This window comes from Chamaea fasciata, unplaced genomic scaffold, assembly GCF_029207755.1.
Source record: "Chamaea fasciata isolate MVZ Bird 193981 ecotype frontalis unplaced genomic scaffold, bChaFas1.0.hap1 SCAF_1, whole genome shotgun sequence".
In the NCBI taxonomy this organism is placed as follows: domain Eukaryota; kingdom Metazoa; phylum Chordata; class Aves; order Passeriformes; family Sylviidae; genus Chamaea; species Chamaea fasciata.
The window spans coordinates 22,561,753-22,584,117 of NW_027094086.1; the positions used below are offsets into that span (position 1 = coordinate 22,561,753).

The 22,365-nt window shown below is 39.0% G+C and overlaps 1 protein-coding gene across 1 annotated transcript; it reads right to left on the reverse strand.

The window, feature by feature from the left end:
• Positions 1 to 973: 973 nt before the first annotated feature.
• On the reverse strand, positions 974 to 22,172 carry POP1 (POP1 homolog, ribonuclease P/MRP subunit). Its single transcript, XM_066178080.1, has 15 exons — positions 22,052 to 22,172; positions 19,204 to 19,383; positions 18,194 to 18,369; positions 16,314 to 16,562; positions 15,681 to 15,768; positions 15,211 to 15,386; positions 14,334 to 14,584; positions 14,114 to 14,207; positions 13,236 to 13,347; positions 12,185 to 12,304; positions 7,076 to 7,191; positions 5,567 to 5,758; positions 4,570 to 4,724; positions 3,480 to 3,821; positions 974 to 2,668 (listed from the first exon to the last, which is right to left on the reverse strand). The coding sequence occupies exons 1-15, from the start codon at positions 22,170 to 22,172 to the stop codon at positions 2,014 to 2,016; spliced, it is 3,027 nt and encodes a 1,008-aa protein (XP_066034177.1). The 3' UTR covers positions 974 to 2,013.
• Positions 22,173 to 22,365: the final 193 nt, after the last annotated feature.

Here is a 22,365-nt window from a genome sequence, read left to right on the forward strand (position 1 = left end):
GATGTTTTTTTAAAAAATAAAAACCTGGGAAAGACTCAGTGAACAAAAGATCTACAAGCAGAAAAGAAAAAAAGATAGCTTGGGTGGGGGCTTGCTTTCTTTCACATATTTTTTCTTTCTTTCTCACATACAAGCCAGGTCTATTGAGGCAAGAAAATATGTATCTATTAAGAAGACAAGAGAGGTGATGAGGGAAAAAACCATATAAACATCACCTCTCCTCCTTTCTTCCCGTGAAGCACAGCTCTAGAAACTGTGATCCTAGAAATATTTCTATCGGGCTTATAATTCAAAAGGTTCATCACATCCAGGATTAACACCGTGAGAGAACTTGATCAGAGCAGCCAGGCTGTACAGTTTAAGGGGCTTCTTATTCACACGTACCTACAGGCTGCAGCACCCAGTCACACGCCAGAAGCGTGTGAATCCCAGCCCTGCCAGCACCAAGCTCTTTCCTCTGGGGCCATCTGCTGGCTTTCCTGCAGATGCTTCCCAGAACCTTTCTGGGACCATGATTGCTTTATCAGGTGCACCAAAGGTGAGCATTGAGGAGCCATTCAGCATGATTTCTAAGGGAGCTGCAACCCAAGCTGTGCTGGAAACTGCATTTTTCTTTCCCACATGCCACCACAACTCCCATTGCTGGTGCACATTCTACAATCCATCTTCTGAAGACTTGGAAAAAAAAAAATCCAGCCCCACTTCCAATACTTTCCTTGCAATCAGATGTTCTTCCTCCTTCCCCATGTGTGTGCCATATTTAAATGGTCCTATATTTTAATAATTTTGGGGGTAAGGCACACTAAATCTTTCCTCCAACAACTTCAGCCAACATTAATAAATTTGCCTAAGACTTTCAAACAAAACTGTGAAAGAGGAAATTAAGTTGAACACTGACTTTTAGAAAAAAAAGTCATTAACTGATCCATGTTTAATTTCTCTAAGAATCAAACTTAGTCAATAGACTACTAACTCAAGAATATGAAACATTTTATTTGTACATGATCATTTCAGGATAATTTTACCAAATGGCATATATTTGTATCATGCTGCCACTAAACTACAGCATATTACTGTAAATTCCTTTTCAAGTTCCTTAACTCAGGAATGGCTAGATGCTTAAGGCTATCATTAAAAAAAAACAAAAAAACAAAAAACAACAAAATACCTAACACAACCAACCTACCCACACTGCCCCAGGCAAATCAAATACCTTTCTCCCTTTACCCCCCAGCATATTTTACAAGTTTTATGATTGTTTGAACAATATTCATGAACTGTACTGTAAATGAAGAAAACTTCAATTCTAGCAGATTCCATACAAAATTAAATTCATGTTTTGAGGAACAAAAATGTCCTCTATTATTAACAGAAAATGCATGCTGACCCACCATTAGCCATTTGCATCTGAAAGGCTTATTACCTTTCAGACTAGGGAGACAGACTGATGTGCTTTCCAGTTTAAAAGCTCCAGTTTCTGTAATTCAAAATGACATAACTGGTCTCTATTTTATTTGCATTTCATTTAGGCATTCAGCTTTCTCTACATAGCTCTGTTGCAGTGCAGCCACATATATTCAAATATGAGGAATCAGGAAAGCCACTTGCTAGATACACTGGATCAGACTGCATGCAGTTACATGTGAAAGTGCACTGAAAATTTACAGTCCATCTGAGCAAAGACTTCTAAAATTAAGATGATGATTTCCTATACATTGTTATAGCATCCACTGCTTTGAGGAGAAAAAATGAAGAACACACTTCTTTAAAGATAAAGAAGATCGTGATAATGATCTGTTAGAAATCTTTAGCAATGCAGACATCAAAAGTAATTCTAGTCTCTTTATGTATTTGTTATTTTCTTGAATAATGCTAAAAAGCTTTTTTTATTATTTCATAATCTTAGACATGTCTGGGCTCAGAATAACCTCAAATTTGTGCAAATTATAAAGGTCACAGAATACAAAACAGTATTCTTGGTATTTCTGGCATTCTACTGCACTGCAATGATGCTTAAACCTCAATATTAAGTCTTGCAAATCTGTACTGTAAAGATGCTGGAGTCCTTAACAAAACAAGCCCTTTTTTATCTGCTGGCTGGTTGTGTAACATATAAATCAATCCAGTCAAACTAACAAAACCCAGTGCTTCTCCACAGCCAGCAGCCAATGAAAAATCCCCTCGAGTGACATACCCCAAGACAGTCCTGGAGCAGTGGGAAGTAACATCTGGGAGAGCATCTGACCAAAGACCAAGAACGAAGTCTTCACGGTCCTCAGTTGCTTCATCTGGAATGCCTGCAGGGTCACTCTCTAGAGACTTCATGTTATGCTTTTTCTTCTTCTTCTCCTCTTTTTGCTTCTGTACCTTGTCCTTGAATATGTCACGATGTTTGGGTTCTTGTGGACCACAGAAGAGTTTGTCTTTGCTTAGATGCAGCAGGTCATCTTCTGTTGGGATGCAAATCATGGCATGTAATTCGGGGTTCCCCTTTCTCAAGAGCGACAAGTTGACCCAGATGAGAGCCCTTGGGTAGCTCATCAAGATTGGCAAAAAAACATCTTCAGTCATTTCCTTCTGTCCCAGCCGAGAAATGAGGCGGATTCGCCGATCTTTCCCAGCAGTGGGGTAACACCAGGCTGATAACTGCATGAGTAGTTTCTCGCTCCTATTAAAAATTTTCAAAAATAAGCATCACAGACAAGTTACTAACAAGCAGTTCAACAGAAATTCAGCATCCCCACATATTTGCAAGAGCACAACTGAAAGAAGCCTTGAGTCTTTCTGTAACTTTCCAAACTGGTCCTTGTATCCCTCTTAGAATAGAAAGAACATTGGTGAGTGGAGCTCATGAGTCTTCTTCAGAAGGAAGGAGACATTACTTGTTAAAACCCCCAAAGCTTGTTAAAACCACAAACACTCCAAAGTCTCCAGTGATACTAATGCGGTCCAGAACTTTCAATGTTTTCTTCCCCTGGTAACCACACAAAAACGAAAGATCTGTGTTCAGGCACTTTCCAATACCGTTGCTGCCCTCATGCGTTGCATTGGAATGAAGGGGTTCTCTATTTTCTAGAGACCTTGTAAAGGAGTGCAAGAACCACCTGTGGTGATGTATTAGGGAAGAGAATGCAGTGTGATTTTCACAGCAATAGTACTAAAGTCACAAATATGAGCCTCTGAAAGCTCCATCGACCTGGAAGCAGACAGAATACAGCAACTCTAAGAACACAGTAAATGCCAGAGTGTTAAATTTAAGATAAGTTAAGGAGTTTTCTTTATGTAGTCTTCAAGTTTGCTGGAGAAGAACAGAAGGATTTTCATTCAACAGCAAGTTCTGATTTGTGACCAAACTATTTAATCTCACTGCTTTAGAATCACATAATTCTCTCATCTTAATAATCAAGACTGAGCTCTTCCTTTCCCCAATTCAATGAATACCAACAAAGAAATAAAACGTCTGTGTAATTTTGACATACCTGAGAACAATAAAATCACTTGTCTTAGTTTCATCTCTCTCACCAAAATCTTGGGTGCTTGTAACATCCTCTGTTTTTAGGGCACCTTCAGAACTTGTTATTTCCATGGTCTCCTCTGCCTCAACAGTCATAGGAGAAGCTTCTACGACCGCTTCCGCTTTGGGGTCACAAAGGGCCTGCCCTTCAGTTGTGCAGCAGTCAGGGTGTGGGGAAGGAGGACATAAAAATCCTCCTGAAGCTTTCATTCTTCTTTCCCAGTTCTTGGTCAGCTGCCCCCAAGGACAGATGAAAGGAGACAGAGTGCCCAGCTTGACATAATTTGCCCTTTTTGCAGGTGGACGTCTAAATAATAAATCAAGTAAGTAGGTAAGAATATTTTCAAAATCAAGCATTTAAAACAGAAGGGGAATGCAGAGTTAACTTTCTAACCTGGCTGAACAAGAATTTTAAAATTACAGTCTAGAAAATGATGTTCTATTTCAGTCAACTATATCCTTTCAGCCATGCTGGAAACATCCACCTGCTGTGACTGACACCACCACCTTTTCCTCTGAACTTCTCCTACTTTCCCCTCCTACCTGGAAAGGGAACCAACACCAGTTGGTGCAGAGGACACTTCCAGCTACTCAAAATTCATGGTTAAGAGCTTTCTTTGTTGCAGTAAAAATGAAGGCAATCTTCAGAATACCTGATATTTAATATTAGACCCCAAAATGTACCTCTTAATTTACTTTATTCTTTAACACTTGGTACTTACTTTGACATACTCCTTTGCGTTCTCTTACCTCCTCCTCCATTTGCTGCCTAGGAATCTCAAAATAGTTTTGTTTATTTTATTGCTATGCAGTCTTGTTACAGTTCTATAACTGAGCATGTCTCTGTAAACAGAAAGGTTTAATTTATATGCCCTGTTAACCAGAGTTAAATACATCTAGGAGCCCTTTCTTTTTTATAATACTAAGATTTAAAACACTAGTGAAAGATCTCAATAAAGCCCAAGTCTAAATGAACATCAAAAAGTAATTAAGGGAATATTTTAAGCAGCATTCATTTTTGTCACTCTTACCATCTATTTTTAAATTAATGTTACCGTTTGAATTTTTCAAGAAGACTGGTTTCCAGTTCTTTGGCAAACTGCATTCCTGCCTGGCAGTCTGGGAAATCATTTGGAGTGTGAGGTGTTCTTTGGTATTCAGAATGCTTTAATGCCTCTTGCAAGCCACCGACTCGTACACCTCGATATATCTGTTGTAAAAACCAAACACCCAAAAAGCAACGTTTGAACCGATTCTGGGTTCCCAGCTGAAACAAAACATTAATGCCCAGAGAGTACTTCCTTAGAAATTTGAAAGTCTAACACTTAAGCTTTAAAAAATAAATTTAAGCATGGTTTCTACAGTTCTAGATGCTAATTTTAACAAAAAAGTTAGTCATGCACTTTAAATTTAATTCTGCAAAACTATCAAGAAAACTGAAGAGAATTTCACAGGTTCTGATCTGGTACATTGCCAGGAATGTTGTATTACTTTGACAGGCACTGCCCGATGTATTTTAACCACACAACAGGTATTACTGCAACTAAAACCCCTGCATGTTCAAAAGCATGATTTTAACTGCAGAAAGGTAGTAAAACTGCCACCTAAACACTCAAAGCCGGAGGCTTCAAACAGCACCAATGGAGTATTCAAGCTTAACTCAGACTTTGTTTTAAGCTCTATCCCAAATCAGAGGCAACGATTTGGTGACAGAGGTGTAAACAGCCAAGCTGGAAAATTATTAGCAGTAGGCACCAAATGATTTTTCTTTAGAGGCATATGGTTGTAGAAACACAGATAGGTATAGCTTTAGCTTTCTCTCCTGACTCCCCACTGATTTGCTGCTTCTAGACTGCCATATGGGCATAGTTGTACCCAACAGAAGACATGGAAAGCTACTGTTTAAGTTTCTGCCATTTTTTAAAGTAAAATTTTGATCCTGTAATTGGGATTGGTTATACAATGTGAAGGACACTCTCTAAAATTGATTAATTTAAACTAAATTATACAAATTATCAAACTGACTTGCAATTTGCCATCGAAGTCACTTACAAAAGGAATCCAGAATGCCATGCCCCAGCCCTTTGGAAGACAGATATCCCAGCCACTCCCCCATCCTGGTCGATCTTCTCCAGCCACTTTCCCTGGCTGCTGCACCAACAGTATGGGAATCTTAGATTCACAAGGACCCAAATCAAGGTGTGATCCAGGTACCAGTAACTGAGCTCTCATATGGTTTAAATCCTGAGAAGGAGGAGACATTTCCCATAAGTTAATAAGCATTCTTCTTCCCTCTCCCAGATACCCTTCCAAGATACAGAGAAAAGGTGAGTTTACGGCTAGGAAAAATACAGTAGTAATATACTATATATTTGAACAGAATTTCATCAAGGCATGAAAAATTATTTTAGAAATGAGCATTAAGCACCCCTTTTCTCCCTTTCCTACTTCCATAGTCATTGATAAAGAACAGGTACAAGGTACAACATAGCTGAAGGAGGAAAAACAAGTTTTGCAACTTTGTATTTATAGACTTGTGCCCAAGACTAGATTGAACAGGTGCTTTCAGTCTGTCAATACATAGAGCAAATCTGAACTATGTCCAGGGAGATGGGAAGAAGATTTGGTCACCAAACAGTTTCACATAAAGCACGCTGGCACCGAGGTTTTGCCAATCACCAGCTGTTATCTTCCATTGTGTACTATATTAAGAATAAATTTATGAAGAAATACTCCATCAGACTCCATGTGTTTTATCAGGTAAACATTAAATTTCATGACAGCATAAAGAACACTCACTGTCATATATAAAAAGATTGTGCTGATAAGTGTCATGTGCTAGTATAATATTTTCTAAGTACACTGCTTTTTTACACTATGTCAGACAGTTTGAAAGTGCACAAAATTAATTTTCAGAAAGAATATTTAGAAAGATGTTTTTACCATACAAATGTTTTCTCTTTCTGATTACAATGGTGCCAAAGTTTATCACCTCTCGGGACCAAATCACCTTTTTATCCATTCACTTTATGGGCTGGCCTCCACTGTCAATGAAAATGTCAAGACAGGAGATTTCAAACCCGCAACAGCAAACCTAAAGTTCTCTACAAGTCACAAGTTATTGACCAGCACACCCACAGCAAGGTGTGCTGCAGTTCAGAAACACAGGATTGCTTTCCTTTTAACTTCCACAGATCTTTCATCAGAAGAATCATCTTGACTACAGCTAAATGCCAGAGCCTTCCTGTGTCACTGTTCTCTGCTGCACAAGTCAAGGTCATCTGTGAACATCCAATTCCAAACCTTTCTGTTATATAAACCTACAACTATTGTCCTATAGGCAATCCAATAAAGCTTTCTTTTAATTGAATCCATGGTCAATGGCCGTGCAAGAACACTATGCAAAGGCTACAAAAAACCACTTCATGTCAGGAGCTGTGTACTATGACATTAAGGAAGCTACTGATTAATCTTATATTTATACAAATTTCAAGAGTCTCTTCCTATGGACTCTACGAACCATTAGCAATTTCCTCCATGGCAATCCACCTACTTAGTTACCTGCTCTGAGATTTTATTTTCAGTGACGTTCTTACAGATGTCATGGTCCCAGATAAAGCTGTGAGCACAGTCTGCAGGTACACCCTTCAGGTACAGCTGCCTAATTTTATCATTATCTACAAAAGAAAAGAGCCTTTAAAAAAATTCAAACGATTTTCATGCTTTAAGTACCAAATGACCAAAGCCACTTCCATATTATAATGAGCAGACAACCAAAAAAGTGTATTAAAAAACTCAACAAGCATCACTGCTTCTGGCATATCTTACTATCACATGTTTTTCCAAATACAAAATATGAAATCAACTGTTAGTGTTAGAAAGACTAACCTGGTATTTTCTCACCAGCCTTTCTTCTTACAAAAGACATGACTGTTGGCAATGTAAATTAGATCTTTACATACCACCTTTAATATTCTGGAAACTGGCCTTTCTGGCAGAGTGTGAAGCTCAACAGATTTGGTGAAAATCAGAAAGAGCAACATTACAACACCTGAAATAAATCTGCCTAAGTAAACTTGTAAGAGAAGCAAGAGTTACCTTTAAGCAATGTACATACAAGAAATATTTGTATGGCTATGACTAGCATGCAACACTTATTTAGTACTAGTTTCCTGCTCTGGATCTTTTCAGGCTGTGTGCTTTAAGGAAGGGAAGCTTGCTTACATCTGCACAAATCAACAGTTGTGTACGTTACTTAAGATAAAAACAATAATAGTTTTAAAATGGATTGCTGAAGCATTAAATAACCGATCTCTTCTTCAGTTTTACAATCTAAGGAAAGCAAAAAAAAAGTGTACCTACCTTAGTGATCTAAGGATTAACAGCCTTCAATGTACAGTACAGTATGTAGCGAATGCTGATCCATTTAAGTAAAATAATTCTTATCAAGAAACAATACAATGAACCTATTAATAGTTCTGTGATAAAAAACTTAGAGGGACTGCTCCTCATTTCATCATCCACAAGGTCTTACATATTAAAGGAACGTAACATGTCAGGGTTTGTTTTGTTTTTTAAAATCATTTAAGTATTTTTTTAAAAAGTTATGCTAATTTTTCCAAGTAATGTAGACAAAAACTCAAAGACAGAAGATTTGGATTATTCAGTGGTACTAGCAGTACCTAGCAATAGGTACTGGAAATATAGTAATAATAATTATTTATTTAGAATCCACAGTCTTTAAGATGCAGCCATTACTAAAAGTTGCAAAATCCTTTGCGAGAAATATTAACTACGGCAGCATTTGTTACAGTCTGATGATGTTACTGATACTTGCCAAGCATTCTTGCTAATGAACTAGATTTATGTGAGGAGAAGAAATGCAAAAGAAATTATCAGATAACAGTGACATTCCTTCAAATTAAGAACAATAAAACTAAAAAGGGAATCCTTGCCAATTAAACAGAAGAATTCCTTCTTTGACAAAAAATTAAGAACAGGAAACTGAGCAGGAACCTAAGAGAGCTCAACACTCCTACGGGCAAAGCACATTCTGTCTGGATATAAAGCAAGTATTAATGCCTCAAAAGGAGGAGAAAAAGAGCAACAAAACTGTGTGGTGGTGGTAGGGAATGCCTTCCTGACTCTTATAGATAACCAAGGGGGAAGGGCACATAATTACAAGTATAAGATAAGGAAAGTACCTTTTTCCATCTTCTGTACAGAAAGCATTTGTGAACACCAGAATCTCTTTATGTTAAATTATTTAAACACGTTCTAGTTCCTTCAACTGCAAATTATTCACTGCAAATTTCTCTGCTTTTTTTAACATTTCTTTCTATTACTACCGTTCAGGCAGCCTATCCTTGTCATATTCTCAGAGTTCTTTGCAATTTCTATATTCTATAATGGCAAGAATATTTGTTTCCCCACTATAGAACGACCTTTAAGTCAGTCTCTTTTCTTCACTACCACTCATCCCATACCCTCATTAGCCTAAAATATTCTTCTCTAACTTGGTACATTTCTTCTCTTTGATCCTCACTGAACCCTTTCTACTAAGCACACTATAATTCAAATCATAATGCAAAATCCTCAACCAGTTCTTCTTACCTCTCTCCTGTTTTCTTCAGTCCATATTTTAAGATTTCTGGGGAAATAAGCTTACTGATGAATAAGTTGCTGGTAATAGTGAAAGTAAGATGTTAGGGCTAGTATAGGAAAAAGGAAGTTGCACTCCTAAGCACATGAAGCTCATCAACAAGCTACTTCTGCTGGTGTCAATGGTTGGTGCTTAGACAATACAGGCAGGTAGAAGAAGGCTTTGTTCCATTTCAAGCTATTGATCTGACTTTCATAGGCGATTACCTTATCTTAGAAGATAGGCCTAAGGGTTCTATTTGAAAATTTTCCTTCCTCCCTTTCACAAAAAAACAAAACAAAACAAAAAAACCAGAAACACTGCCTGGGAGCAATGTGAGAGCCCTATGTATGCAGGGAGGGTGGGTAGCAGGACAGATGGGGACAGATAGCTACACCTTGGGAAGAGGTGCATTTACAGGCATGGACCCAGGCTCTGTGTCTGCAGAAGGAACTTTAGTGCACATATTTTTCATGGTGTATTCTCTTCCTATGCATCTCATTCACTGATTATGTAGAAGTTTCACCATACTCCATGTTGAGTGTTTTTTAAGGCAGTGGAATTTGTTTTCTCCAGACAAGACAGTAACAACATACCAAAATGTCAGAAAAGAATAGTACTAATGTGCAGACCTGTGAGAACTGACTGCTTACTGGGAGTCTTGACTCCAGCCTGAAGAAATGATGACAGTTGACTTGATTAAATCTGATCAGCCCATGCTCATAAAGTAAAGCCTGCACATATGCACTGAAGAGATAAAGTAACTGGGAAAGAGTGAAATTACATTTGATTTGTTAGCGTGTTACTCACACGGAAAAACTACACAGGCATATGTCAGAACAGCATTTTGGAGAAAAAAAAACCAATATGAACAGATATGTATCATTCCACAGATTGCATGTATGACAATTGCCAGCAAAGGTGATGGCCGTAACTTAACTAAACTATTCACTCATTTGACAAATAATACATCTTCGAATTAGTAAAATTTATCTATGAAAATCAGTTGGCTTTTATACAATACTGAAGAACAAGAGAGGCTAAAATACATACGGAACCAATATGCTAAAATATACAGTGCTACTTCAATCTTACTAATACTAATCCTAATAGTACTTGAATGTCCAAGAAGCAAAAAAGGGGGGAAAAGTGTGGAATACACCAATGGCTCCCTTTTATTGCCCAGTAAAGAAGATGTGATTAAGACAAATAAATTACTATTAACATTTTTAATACAGGTCAGTTCACAATATTACTGAGTAAAGTCACAACACAAGGCTCAGAAAGTTTATGTAATTCTAAGGCTCATAAAATGATTTTTTTTCAGAAGGGGAAATTAATAGCACTGAAATGGAATTATAGATCTTAAGTCTTTTTTTTTTGGACAAGTTCTACTGGAAGACATTGATATTGTCTGTCTTCTTTCGTCCTTCTGCTTACTCAACTTTTCCAGTTGCGTGTAACAGTAAGTGTTTCAGCAGAACCTAAATTAGAAGGTATTATGCCATTTACCTTTCCTTGCTAGCTGAACAAGGACCTCCTCCTTCTCCTAAATAAAACTCAGAGAGGACAGAAGCAGTTTTAAGTTCATCACGAAAAAGAAAGTCTCAGAAAGAAACAAAAAGGCAACACAAGCTTTTCTGAGTATTTGCGGCATGAAAGATAGTTTGCAAGCAAAAGATAACCCCAGGTAGAAAGATGTTGAAGATGGAAATTTCTACCCAGCCTAAGGAAAAAACACAGAGGTGCTCCTGATTCCCTATACACCATTACCTCTTTACCACGGCCATCCTTCCTGAGGGAAAACCAGCTCCGGCAGCAGGAGAGAAACTACTATGAGACATTTAAAATACCTAAATGCCTTCTGTTTATCTTGCCTTCTTAAACACATCCTCAGAGACATGACAAGCAGAATGAAAGACACTGAATTATTTTCTGTAGTCGCTAACTCTTCTAGCAGCTCAAACCAGTAACTGTAAACAAGTGCTACATATCTCACCTTACTTCTCAGCAGGAAGGAACCAAAGTAGAGGTCATGTATGCTGCACCATTTCCAAGAGGAACACTAATGATGAGAAAGTTAGCCGAGCAGAACTAATTAACAGAAAAGCTGTTCTAGATACAGAGGGTAGGGGGTTGTAAGAAAATGAAAATCCTACAATTGTGCAAAGAGCTTCAAGACAGTAACTGAAGTAGGTGTTCAACCTGACTTAAGTGACATGTAAAACTAGATTACTCTAGTGTCTTGCAAACAGACCACCAAGGAAATCCCGTATTTTGAAGTCTCTGGAACTTTCAACTTGTCGCATTTGCTACTGCTTGCTAGCTGGCTATCATGTCTCTCCTGTTAGGTGAGGCAGCCTGTGTCCAGTCAACGTAACTGAGAATGCCTACACTGTACACAAACCCCACTGCATCCTGTGCATACTTTTGCACATTTTTAGAGGACATTCATATCATCTGAATTTGAATTTTGCACTGAAACATTGTGTAAGCCAGCACTGAAATGAAAATTTCAGAAGTTATACTTGCATCTTTCATTTTCTATCATAACCAGCAACTTGGCCATCTGAAATACTAATCCTAAAAAGGTAATAATTTTTTTGCAGTGGAATTGCAACTTTCAACATTGTAGGCCTAAAAAGCAGAAATAGCAGGTATCTTCTTGGAGAGAGAACAGGATCAGGAAAACTAAACACCAAACAGAAACCTACTATGGAGCTTTTAGCACCTGGTTGGCCTTGCCAGGATTCGAACCTGGATCATCTGTATGGTCAGACAGAGGCTTCCACTGAGCACAAGACCAGCTTTGGTGCACGTCCCTCCCTCACAACTGCTGTTCTAAAATCTATGCAACTTTCAAGCTGTTTCTGTTCTGCCAGGGCTCTGGAAATGGGAAGTATTTAGAACCAAAACCTGGAGGAAAACAGCAAGAGACAATCCATAGAAGATGAAAATGAAAACAAAATGAAAACGAAAGCACAGAGAGAAACTAAATCTCTTCATATAATATAGACAAGCGATTTTACCTTGGTATTTTTCAAAGTCTGGCATGGCTTTTGTCTTCTTTTTTGGCAAATTGACTCGAGGATCTCCAACAGTGAGGCCAAGTATTGTACCTGATGGCATATCTGATGGTGAGCTCATCCCTTTAAAAACACACAGATGAACATTGAAATGAAACCACCAATTAATGCATTTTTGCCTGCAGGGATGTGACACCACTGTAAGCCAGTGAAGCAATCCAGAATACTCTATTTAACATATTTTGAAAACTCACCAATGCTTGTTAAATGTTCAGTAACAAGAGACAACAAGAGCAGTGCAAGACTTGGTTTGCAATGACATTTACATTTAGCACAGAAGTGAGGTCACTGTCACAGACTCAATTCATCCTTTGCATTTGACAAATTTCAAAGAACAACCAACCTGTTTTACACTCTTGTGTCTTCAAGAGAATGGAAATTTAGAAGTGTTTTGTGAAAGTTTTACCTCATCTCTGCTTAACTGCCTCATACTGAGCTTGAGTAGAGTGAGAGATCTACCAAAGCCAGTCCCTTACCTGCTTCAGTGCTAGAAATTGAGGAGATATTGTTAACTTTATGATACTTTACAATTCAAATACAGAACTGTTAATTTAGAAAAGAACATATATAAACAAAGTATAATACTTCCACTTTGGATTGGAGGCTACCATTTTATCTGTGGATGTATTGTACAACCTACTGTCTTAATTTGAAGTGTATGATGAGAGAGAGTGAGAGAATACATCAGACTTTATACCCCGTCAGCAACCCCAAATATAAGTTCACGAAGATAACAAACAAGATTCAGTTTCTCTATTAAGAGTTTGAACTACATAGAGGATTTAAATTCTCTTAAATACCCCCAATGTAACATTTTTCAATTCTTTGCCATGCCCTGGCAAGTACCTAAGCACATTCTCAAAGGCATCACTCTCTTGATCATGCAAAAAATAAACATGTCCAAACTGAAGTCAACTTTATTAGCATGCCAGTGTTGACCATTAGATTTTAAGCTTCCCCTGCTTCCACCCATAGCACCCACATGCCCAAATACCTTCCAATAGCTCAAAGATAGCACTTTGACATTGATGAAGAGATACTTTTTCAGAGTCCTTGCAGTTTTCTACCCACCAGTTATTCAGTTCTGTCTCTGAATCTGCCATCTCCTGGAAAACAATGTATCTAATTAAACTCAAATGATTATTCATTATTTTCTATCAGTAGGAATTCACTCTCTATTTGCTTTATTCACTGTAGTCACTTTCTTCAAGTTTTAAACCAAAGTAATTCTTCCTGATGAAGTGTACTCCTATACTTTACAATAATCTCTAATAAGCTGTACAATTTAACCTGTGTTCCAAAAAAAATAAAGCAATCCACAACATTTCCTAATTCTATCGTTAATAATTTCTTTCAGAAAGCCAGAGATTTCATGGCCTCATCATGTTTGCTTCAAGAGACAAAAAAAACCCATTCAAACCACAGTGATGCTGAATGCCAAGAAGTGGATGATAAACCTAAATCCTGGAGAAACTCCGACTTGATTGAAAACACATAAGTTTTCATACCTTACATGTCTTGTCCCCTAGTTCTAGGTGCTCCAGCTCATTACTTGAGAAACAGGATGTATGGTTTCTCAAAGAGAATATAAATTATTCTGGACCTCTCAGCAGAAACTACACAGCCTGCTCAACAGCACCACTGTTTTTATTTTCTTCCTACTCCCACTTAAAATCCAGGTGGGAGTTTTTCCTGAGATCAGGATTAATCAAGAGGCACAATACAGAGAACCCACCAGCGTAATACATAGGTTAGCATTTATGAAAAGTAAGGCTAGATAATTTATGGGTCTTTCTAGCAAAAACATTCTAAGCTTGCACATTCTAAGAACATTACCAAAATTACACTAACATCCAAAGTCAATTTCCTTACTGTTTGGATAGGAGCTGCCTTCAGGGTCTCTGTAAGGACAGAGTGTGATAACGGGCCGATCAGCCGGTATCTGAGAATCTCCATGCTTCTGTCACTGAAACAGGGAAGTTTCAGGTGAATGTACAATTGGACAACACACATTATTTTCCCCAGTACTGTTAAGCCAGAAGCTATGTTATGTGGTTGTGGGCCACAGTTTTTGACTCTACTGTGAACAAACCTGATTGCAATGCCAGTAGTCCGTGCGATCCAAGTGTAGGACTGGAATGGATCTCTAGTGCCGTCACCAATTATTTTTTTCACGGGCACAGCTTTTTCTCCTTCTTTATCCTCCTTCTTTCTTTTATTGCCAAGGCTCGTAACAACTTCCACTTGCTTTTCCTCTTGAACTGATGTTGTAACAGGCTCAGTAATACAGATTTCTTCAGGCTCTGAACACTGAAAAATTGCTTTTAACTCCCTTAGTATGTCCTTAAGAAGAATGAAGTTTGGATTAGGATGATATGCACTGCACTGCAAACCTTAAGTATACTTTTAAAAACTACACTCCATTATTTAATTTTCCTATATGGATTTCAAGGAATAAAATTTAATTCTCCTGAAGTCAAGCGCTTGCTAAGAAAAGTTGAAAGCAATATTGAAAGTTGCTAAGAATTTGTTCTCTTGCAAATTAATATATGAAAAATTGCCTGTGCACAACATTTTACTTTTCTCATTTTTGTATTTTTAAAGCTGATAGCTAAGTATCAGATTATGATTATCTGTGATAATACTGAACTTAGCCTGCTGGGGGTGCCAGTGGAAAGCGTGTGAATCAAGCAACATCACACTGGACATGTATCCTGAAGCAACTGACACTACAAAATTTTTCAGAAGCTTAAACACTGAACACCTTAGCAGCATGCACTTTCAGTACAAGCTTTATAAAAACAAGCTGCAGACCATGAATATTGCTAGAGTGGAAATAGTCTTTGAAATTTCAATTCCTGAAGTCCTGCGTTATACCCAGTTCTTTCAAACTTTTCAGACGATCTCTTCAGCATTAATCATGCACAATACATAAAGAGATAAGAGTTCAACTATACAGGAAAAAGCACCTGCTTGAGAGCTGGATGCACCCAGATCCACAACTGCCTGTTTTCAGACCCATCCCTGGGTTTCCAAATAAATGTAACAGGACCAAGCATATCCTCAGGATAGCGATCTGCTCTGTAAAGATTCAGGGAACCCTCGAATCTTCCAGACAAACAACAAGCCTCTTGAAATGTTAATCCTAAGAAAGAAGATACGTATTGAAGAACAAAATAATATGTTGTTTAATAAACAAAGTAAAATTGAAATTCAGTCTGGCTGCTGAGTGGCTAATGTTCTACCATAATTACCTTATTAATAAGCCACTGAAACATCTAGTCCTACTTTGACATCTTAATTACATTTTTCACTCAAAATCACAACTCGGTATCAACTCTGTTACTGCTATCGAGACTGATACATTATTAAAAAAGGAAAAGGATGGGTCATCCTTCAGTCTGTCCCGAATCTTTATTTTGAACTATGTAAATTTTACCTGTGTCACTGCTACATATTCGAGCAAGTTGCTTCAGAAGCTCACTCTCTTTACCCTTCAACTCCAGGCAACAATAATATGATAAATCCTGAAACAATATGATAGTATCAAAGTGAGAATAACTCTTTAAAGTGAGCCTGGTAAGAAAAGACCAGACAGGGCTTTACAACTTACACTTAAGTAGAATTTTTTCATTCTCTAAAATTTGCCAAAGTGAAATAAATTTCTTTTTAACTTAAAATTAACAGCTGTAGGAGAGTGGTGAGGGGTATCTTAAATGGGGGCCAACCTGCCTCTCAAATCAACAGATCAAAAAGGACATAAAACTAATTATCTCTTCTTAAGAGCTGCTCAAGTAGATGACATAAGGATTCACTTTATCTCTTAGCATTAAGAAAACTGAAAATGTAGTATTTCAGACATAGTTACCATAAGACTCCTTTAAAGGTTCACCTTATTCTCTCTGAAACTTGCCACCCTGAATTACAATTATAAAATGACTAATTTCATACTTAGCAGTCTTATTAACAGCTGACATAACAGTACTTCAAAGAGACAGAAATATTCATTATAACCAAGCAGTTGATTACTTCACCTTGGCAAAATATCAGATAAAACATGTAGATGTGGTACCTGAAGAAGGCAGTGCTTTGTCATGGCTCGGTAACAAGCCCTGTAGCTCTTCTCTGTAGGGCTGTTTCCCAAACAGTATCCCCATTTCTTTACCATATGAAATCTTTTTGCATGCCAAATATGGGTTTCCAGCCAAATATTCTTTCTTTGCCTGTGATTAAACTCTGCTACCAAATTTATGTGGCGTCTTCGAGCTTTGCGGCATTTAGTCTTTGACTGTTCTTTTTTCTGATGTACAGCTTTCTCTGCCTGATTTTTAGAAGAGAGGATACTGAAGTAAATTTCAAGAGAAAAAAATTCTGAAAAGAAAAAGGCTGAAACGTAAGAATACAGGAAGCACTAACATTAAGTTATACCATGCTGGATCATTCTTGAGGGTAATTAACTTTGAAATTTTCTACACAAATCACATCCACAGAAGTGCATGAAGATTTGACTGAAACCATATATAAAACAAAATACCCACACATTCAGAAACTTAACAGCGAACAGTAAGTGCTGCTACTTCCTGTGTGAAGTTTTTGCCACATATCAATTTATTCACATGAACAAATCAATGTGACATGGAAAATGCCTGGAGAATTGAGCTCATACAGAAGCAGTTCAGACTCTCAGATGGACAAAAAGGACCCTATCAGTTCTACAACATGCAGAAGCAAAAGAGAGAGGACTGTGGTAATATCTTCACCAAATTCTTGATAACCAGACCTAGCCAAGATCTGAACTATTACATGTAGATAGATGCATGACTAGAGAGGAAGGCATGACTTAATCGATGTTTTTCTTTTTGTGGAGGAAAGTGGTACAAAGAAATAGGACTGTAAGGCATACAAAAAGATTCTTAGAATATTCTTTGCAAGCTCACCAAGAAACACTTGGCAACAAATCACTGGTTTTAAGAATAGCAAAGGCAAAAAAACCGACAGAAAATCAGTACCAAGAACACTAAAAACACTGAAGCAACCCATGAAATCAAAATAGAACTGAAAAAAAAAAAGAAAGTATCTCCCATCAGATCCACCATGCATCACAGAGAAGGAAATACAAGCCACCGGATCAATGGGAGGTTACTGGTTCAGAAAGGCAGTTAAAGAAAAAGAGATGTGACAATGTAGGGGAAAAATATACCTCTTTAAGCTTACTGAAGAGGTAAGAGATGGTCTGGGTAACTGTTTCAATGAATATGGTAGTGATAAAGGATCTAAGACAAAGAAAATGCAGAATTGAAACAGATAATACTGAAGATGTAGATCAAACACTGAAAAATAATAGGCAGAACCTTCTGCTGAGCCAATTTTTAATTTTCCTTTTTAAACATACAGGAAGGCCACAGTGAGTAAGGCACAAGAAACCCCCACAGGCATATTCTGACTAAATGCTGAGATACTGCCACAAAATGAGCTTCATGAGCTGTCAGGACTAACCAGTAAGTCTTAAGCTGCAATGCAGGCCACCAATAACCCCAGTGTACCTCCCATGTTTGAGTTGTAACATTCAAACCACCATGTCAGCTGTGCTGGCTTGAGGCTGGCATGGTTCCATCCTAAAGCTGTGGTGGGATGCAAGGCAGACAGCCCTTACTGAGGACTCTGGGACCAATGCACCACCCGAACCACCTCTCCTGCAGTGGGCTCTTTCATCACTACTCCAATAACCTTTCAAAATGTCCAGTAATCACAAAGCCAGGTGGTTAGTGAGACTTACTTGAGCTACCACCTGAAACTGAGGTGATCCTGCATTTTGAATCCAAATGTCAGCCAAAGTTTAGGGTACTCAGGGAAGTCTGGCAGAAGTTCAGGTCTGAACATTAATAACTATAGATCTGAACACTGTGCTTTGGCTGTGCCTACTACATGGAATGCTGTAAAACACACTTATACCTCTTTCCTGGCCATCTCTTGGAGCCGCCTAGGTAGGCGCTTAACATTGTGACTCATTGCTCGCCTTCTCATGTGCCTAGGGAGGGTCTGGAAAACCAGAGAGTTGGAAGACTTCTGCGAAACTGCTTTCAACATGGCATTGATCTCAGCAGCACGAGCTTGAGCAAAGGTAGACACTGGAATGAAAAGAACTGCATCAGAGCATGACAAAGAGCAAAAAGCCAGAGGAGGATACTGTACGTAAATTATGGAATTACTCCCAGTACAGCAGTTCGGTAACTTCTTGACATAAAAGTAAATACTGTACTGGCACTGAAGAAATTTCAGTTCTTTACATATCCTGAAGTTTACAGATATGGTCAAGCAAATATTTACACATGAATAAATCTGAAAGCTGTTTAACCAACAATTCCTATTTGCATTAAATACTTCTCTGTTAAATTAGAATCGCAATTTTTCAGGCAGTACACATGGAGATGAAAAAATCTTTAGCATGGAAAAAAAATGGAAGCAGCAGCATTACAGACTGTTTTGAAACAACCAAACAAAAATCCAGAGCTTGGTCTCATTTCATGTTTATGGAAGTGTATCTGCGATCAGAGCACTGCCACATTTTGCAAAACTGATTTGCTCTCCTAAATAAATGTTCTGTTAGATGAAAAGCTGTATTTAACTTACGTCATCAACTGAGTAAAATCAGTTTCACTGGCTACATTAAGAGCAGATGATTGTCAGTACTCATTTTGCTGGCAAACAGAAACCAAAATGCATATCCCTCACTACAAGCAGGTGTAACTTTTCCACTCAGAAGTCTGAAAGGATCCATTGAACAACAGCTAGTCATTCACTCCAGTTCACAACTACTTCTGTGTTTCGGAGAAAACCAGGAAAACCAAAAGAACACAGCATCAGTTCTAATTTTCGCTCTTGCACAAAAACAAAGACAGCAAACTTAATCACCAGCAAATTGCCCTGGACAGATAAATTATGACCTTTTCACATATACAAACCTGTTATGTATCTTGGCATTTCCTCAGATACACTCTGCTGCCCTCCTTGCCATCCTCCTCTTCCTCTGCCTCTCTCTCCTCTACTCTGCCCCTTTGAAAAATATTGGTCTTTCCTGTAAGAAGGCCCAGAGGACTGGTTTGAAAATTTCTGCTGCTGCTGCTGCTCAGAATGAACACCTCCTGGAAGGTTTAGAGATAAAAAAAGGTTAGAGAAACATAAAATAGTCTGAGTAATCAATAACTTTGTCTTTCCTCATAAAACTGCATTGGAGACTCCTCTTATTATACTTAATACATGTAACTGAAAAAGCCACCAGAAATCAGAAGAATTAAGCTCCTTCTCACAGGAATAAATAAAATTTTACGCTGCCCTGCAGCAAACTTGCAGTAGATTAAGTAACTTTTGCATGCTCTGCAAATGGTATGCAATCCAGACTTTGCCTCCAATAGCCAGAACAAAATCAGTCCATACAACATCGTAGTGATTTTTATTATTGTCTTGTCAGAGTTTTAGTAACAAAACAACAAAGTTATTTTTTCCACTTGCCCTTGATTTTTTTTTCTAAAAGCAAATGTATTCTTGCCTGACATATATTTCTTTTACAGCAATAATTAAGGTAAGCATGATACATGCATGTTGGTGCAGTAAGTTACTTTTCTGGTACAAGCACTTAAATGAATACTGAAATTAAATAACTAAAGCCTACAGTAAAGCTTCCTAACATACGGATATACCTTAGGAGTGCTAAGCACCTAGCAAATACCTAAAGTCTCAGAGGGCCTTGAAATCCTTATTCAAAGACCAGTGTGTATTCAGCCTAACTAATATTATATATTAGTTTAGATTACTTCATGTTCATTTAAGCCTTAGTTCGGATTTTTACTACAACTTGAGATATAGTTCTCAGGCAGTTCATGCCAGGCAATCCAACTAGAAAAGGTCCAGACAGCCATTCCTATCACCCCATCCACTACATCAAGACAAGTGATTGGAAAGAACAAGGGGCCATAGCATTCAGGAAGCTTCTCTAGTGAAAATCAACCAGTGAGCCCACACAAACAGAGTAAGAGATTGAAAAAAAACAGTTTTCAGGTTGATCAGCTTCTTAAACAAGCCTGCCCATTTGTCCCCAAAATGCTACTACTGGCATGAAGAACAGCCAGGAGCAGATTCACAATCAGCAGCATCTCAATTTATGAGAACTTAAAAAGGCAAAGAAGCTCCTTTTTCCATTTCAAATAAGCAACAAATTGAAGTTTTATGTTCAGCAGCAGTGCTGTTGCAGCCTGCCACAATCACACATTATGCAGAACTGCAGTAATACTGCAGAAAAAAATAATTTGGTGTAGAAACAGAAATTAGCTTTTATGTGGAACAATTCCCTGACCTGGGTTTCCACATGCCTGAGTGCAGCATTCTCCAGACACTGAGGTGAAGGTGAGAAGGAAAGAGCTAGGAAAGAGGGATGGAAGCTGTCTCAGTCAGCAAATCCGTGTAGGCCTACAGCCCAAAATTAACTCATATCACACACACACCCTTTTAATGAAGGATGTAAAAATTGTAATCAGAAGACAGAAGACTGGCAAAAGAGTCACTGACTTAACAACTAAAAAACCCTTAAATTATTTCAGCTACTACATAGATCCGCAGTTTTCTAACGTCTATTCAAAATTTTTCTTTCCCATTTCTACAAAACAGGCCTGCAAAACTGCAATACTGACACAGCAGAAGAATGTTACAGGGATGAAAATCCATGCCTTTTAACAGAACGAGAAATACAGCCCCATAATCTTAGAAGTTCCCTGCCACAAATAAAGTTAGAAAAAAGTGTTTAATTTGGCAGTACTCCTGTAATGACATTCCAAAATCTCCAAACATGGCTGAGCATAATTTGCTGTGCAAAATTAGCCTTCTGTCTGCTTAGGAGCTCTTCACTCACCTGAATACACAGTGACACTTCAGGGTTTTTTCATTCCATCACGAAGATGTAATCTATCAGCCACTGAAGGCCTCACAGTAACGAGTTCTTTTATGCGTGGGGTTTTCCCCAGAAATAACGTAACAAAACATCTAAATGTGAAGGTGGGGGTGGAAATTGAGAGCATATGACTGAAGCATAGAGGATGCAGGTCAAACTACAAAGATGTAAAAAGCATCTAGCATACAAACTGACAGGATCCTTCAGTCTGCAGCTGCAAAGGTTACCTGTGTACAAAACGCTGCAGCAGTGACCCAGGACGCTGCCATTTCAGGGACATGCCCTGCTGCCTCCTGCCAAAACCCTGCACAGATACAGGAGCCGCAAAGCCCAGGAGGCAAACTGGGTGGGCATTCGGATCTGAGGGAAAACCAGCGCATTTATCACAGCAACAGAAGGCTAAACCAGCCCCTCCTGCAGCTTCCAGGTCTGGCGGAAAAGCAAGGGAGAAACTGGACTGCGTATAACATCCAAACTCGTTTTACCACTACGAACCGTAGGGATTCATTATGTAATCGAAGGGATGACAGAGAGAAGCAGGGTACAGAACAGTTCGGGCTGGAAAGGGCCTCTGGAGACCATCCAGTCCAACTCCCCCGCCAAGGCAGGGCCACAAAGAGCAGGTTACACAGGAACGCGTCCGGAGGGTTTGGAATGACTTCAGACAGGGAGACTCCAAAAGTCTCTCACGGTAAAGAGAACCCCATATTAACGGGACTTACGAGAGCACCAGGACTAAAGGAGTCTACGGCAGGGCCGAAAGCCCTGGATACTCCCACGGCGAGCACGCTGCGGGCTGGGGAGAGGGGGACATTTGGCCCTGAGGGGGATCACCCCGCCAGCGCCGGGAGGGACTCCCACAGCCGTACCTGGGGGCGGGCAGGCTCTGCTCCCGCCGCCGGCGAAGGGCCCCGGCTCTGCGGGCAGCGTGACATTGGCCGGCTGGTTCCTCATCTTCTTGGCTCGCTTCTTCTCCCGCGCCCCAGACATCTCCAGCGGGGTTGCGGAGCCTCTCCGTAGCAGGCAGAGATGGAGAGGGGTCGGCGCTCGGTGCAGCCGCAACCCCGGGCACCAGCCCAGACCCGGCGCTCACTCGCGGCGCGGCCTCCGCCGGCACACGTGGACGCTCACGCCCCAGCAAAGCGCATGCGCACTCCCCGACACAGGCACTAAGGACTACATT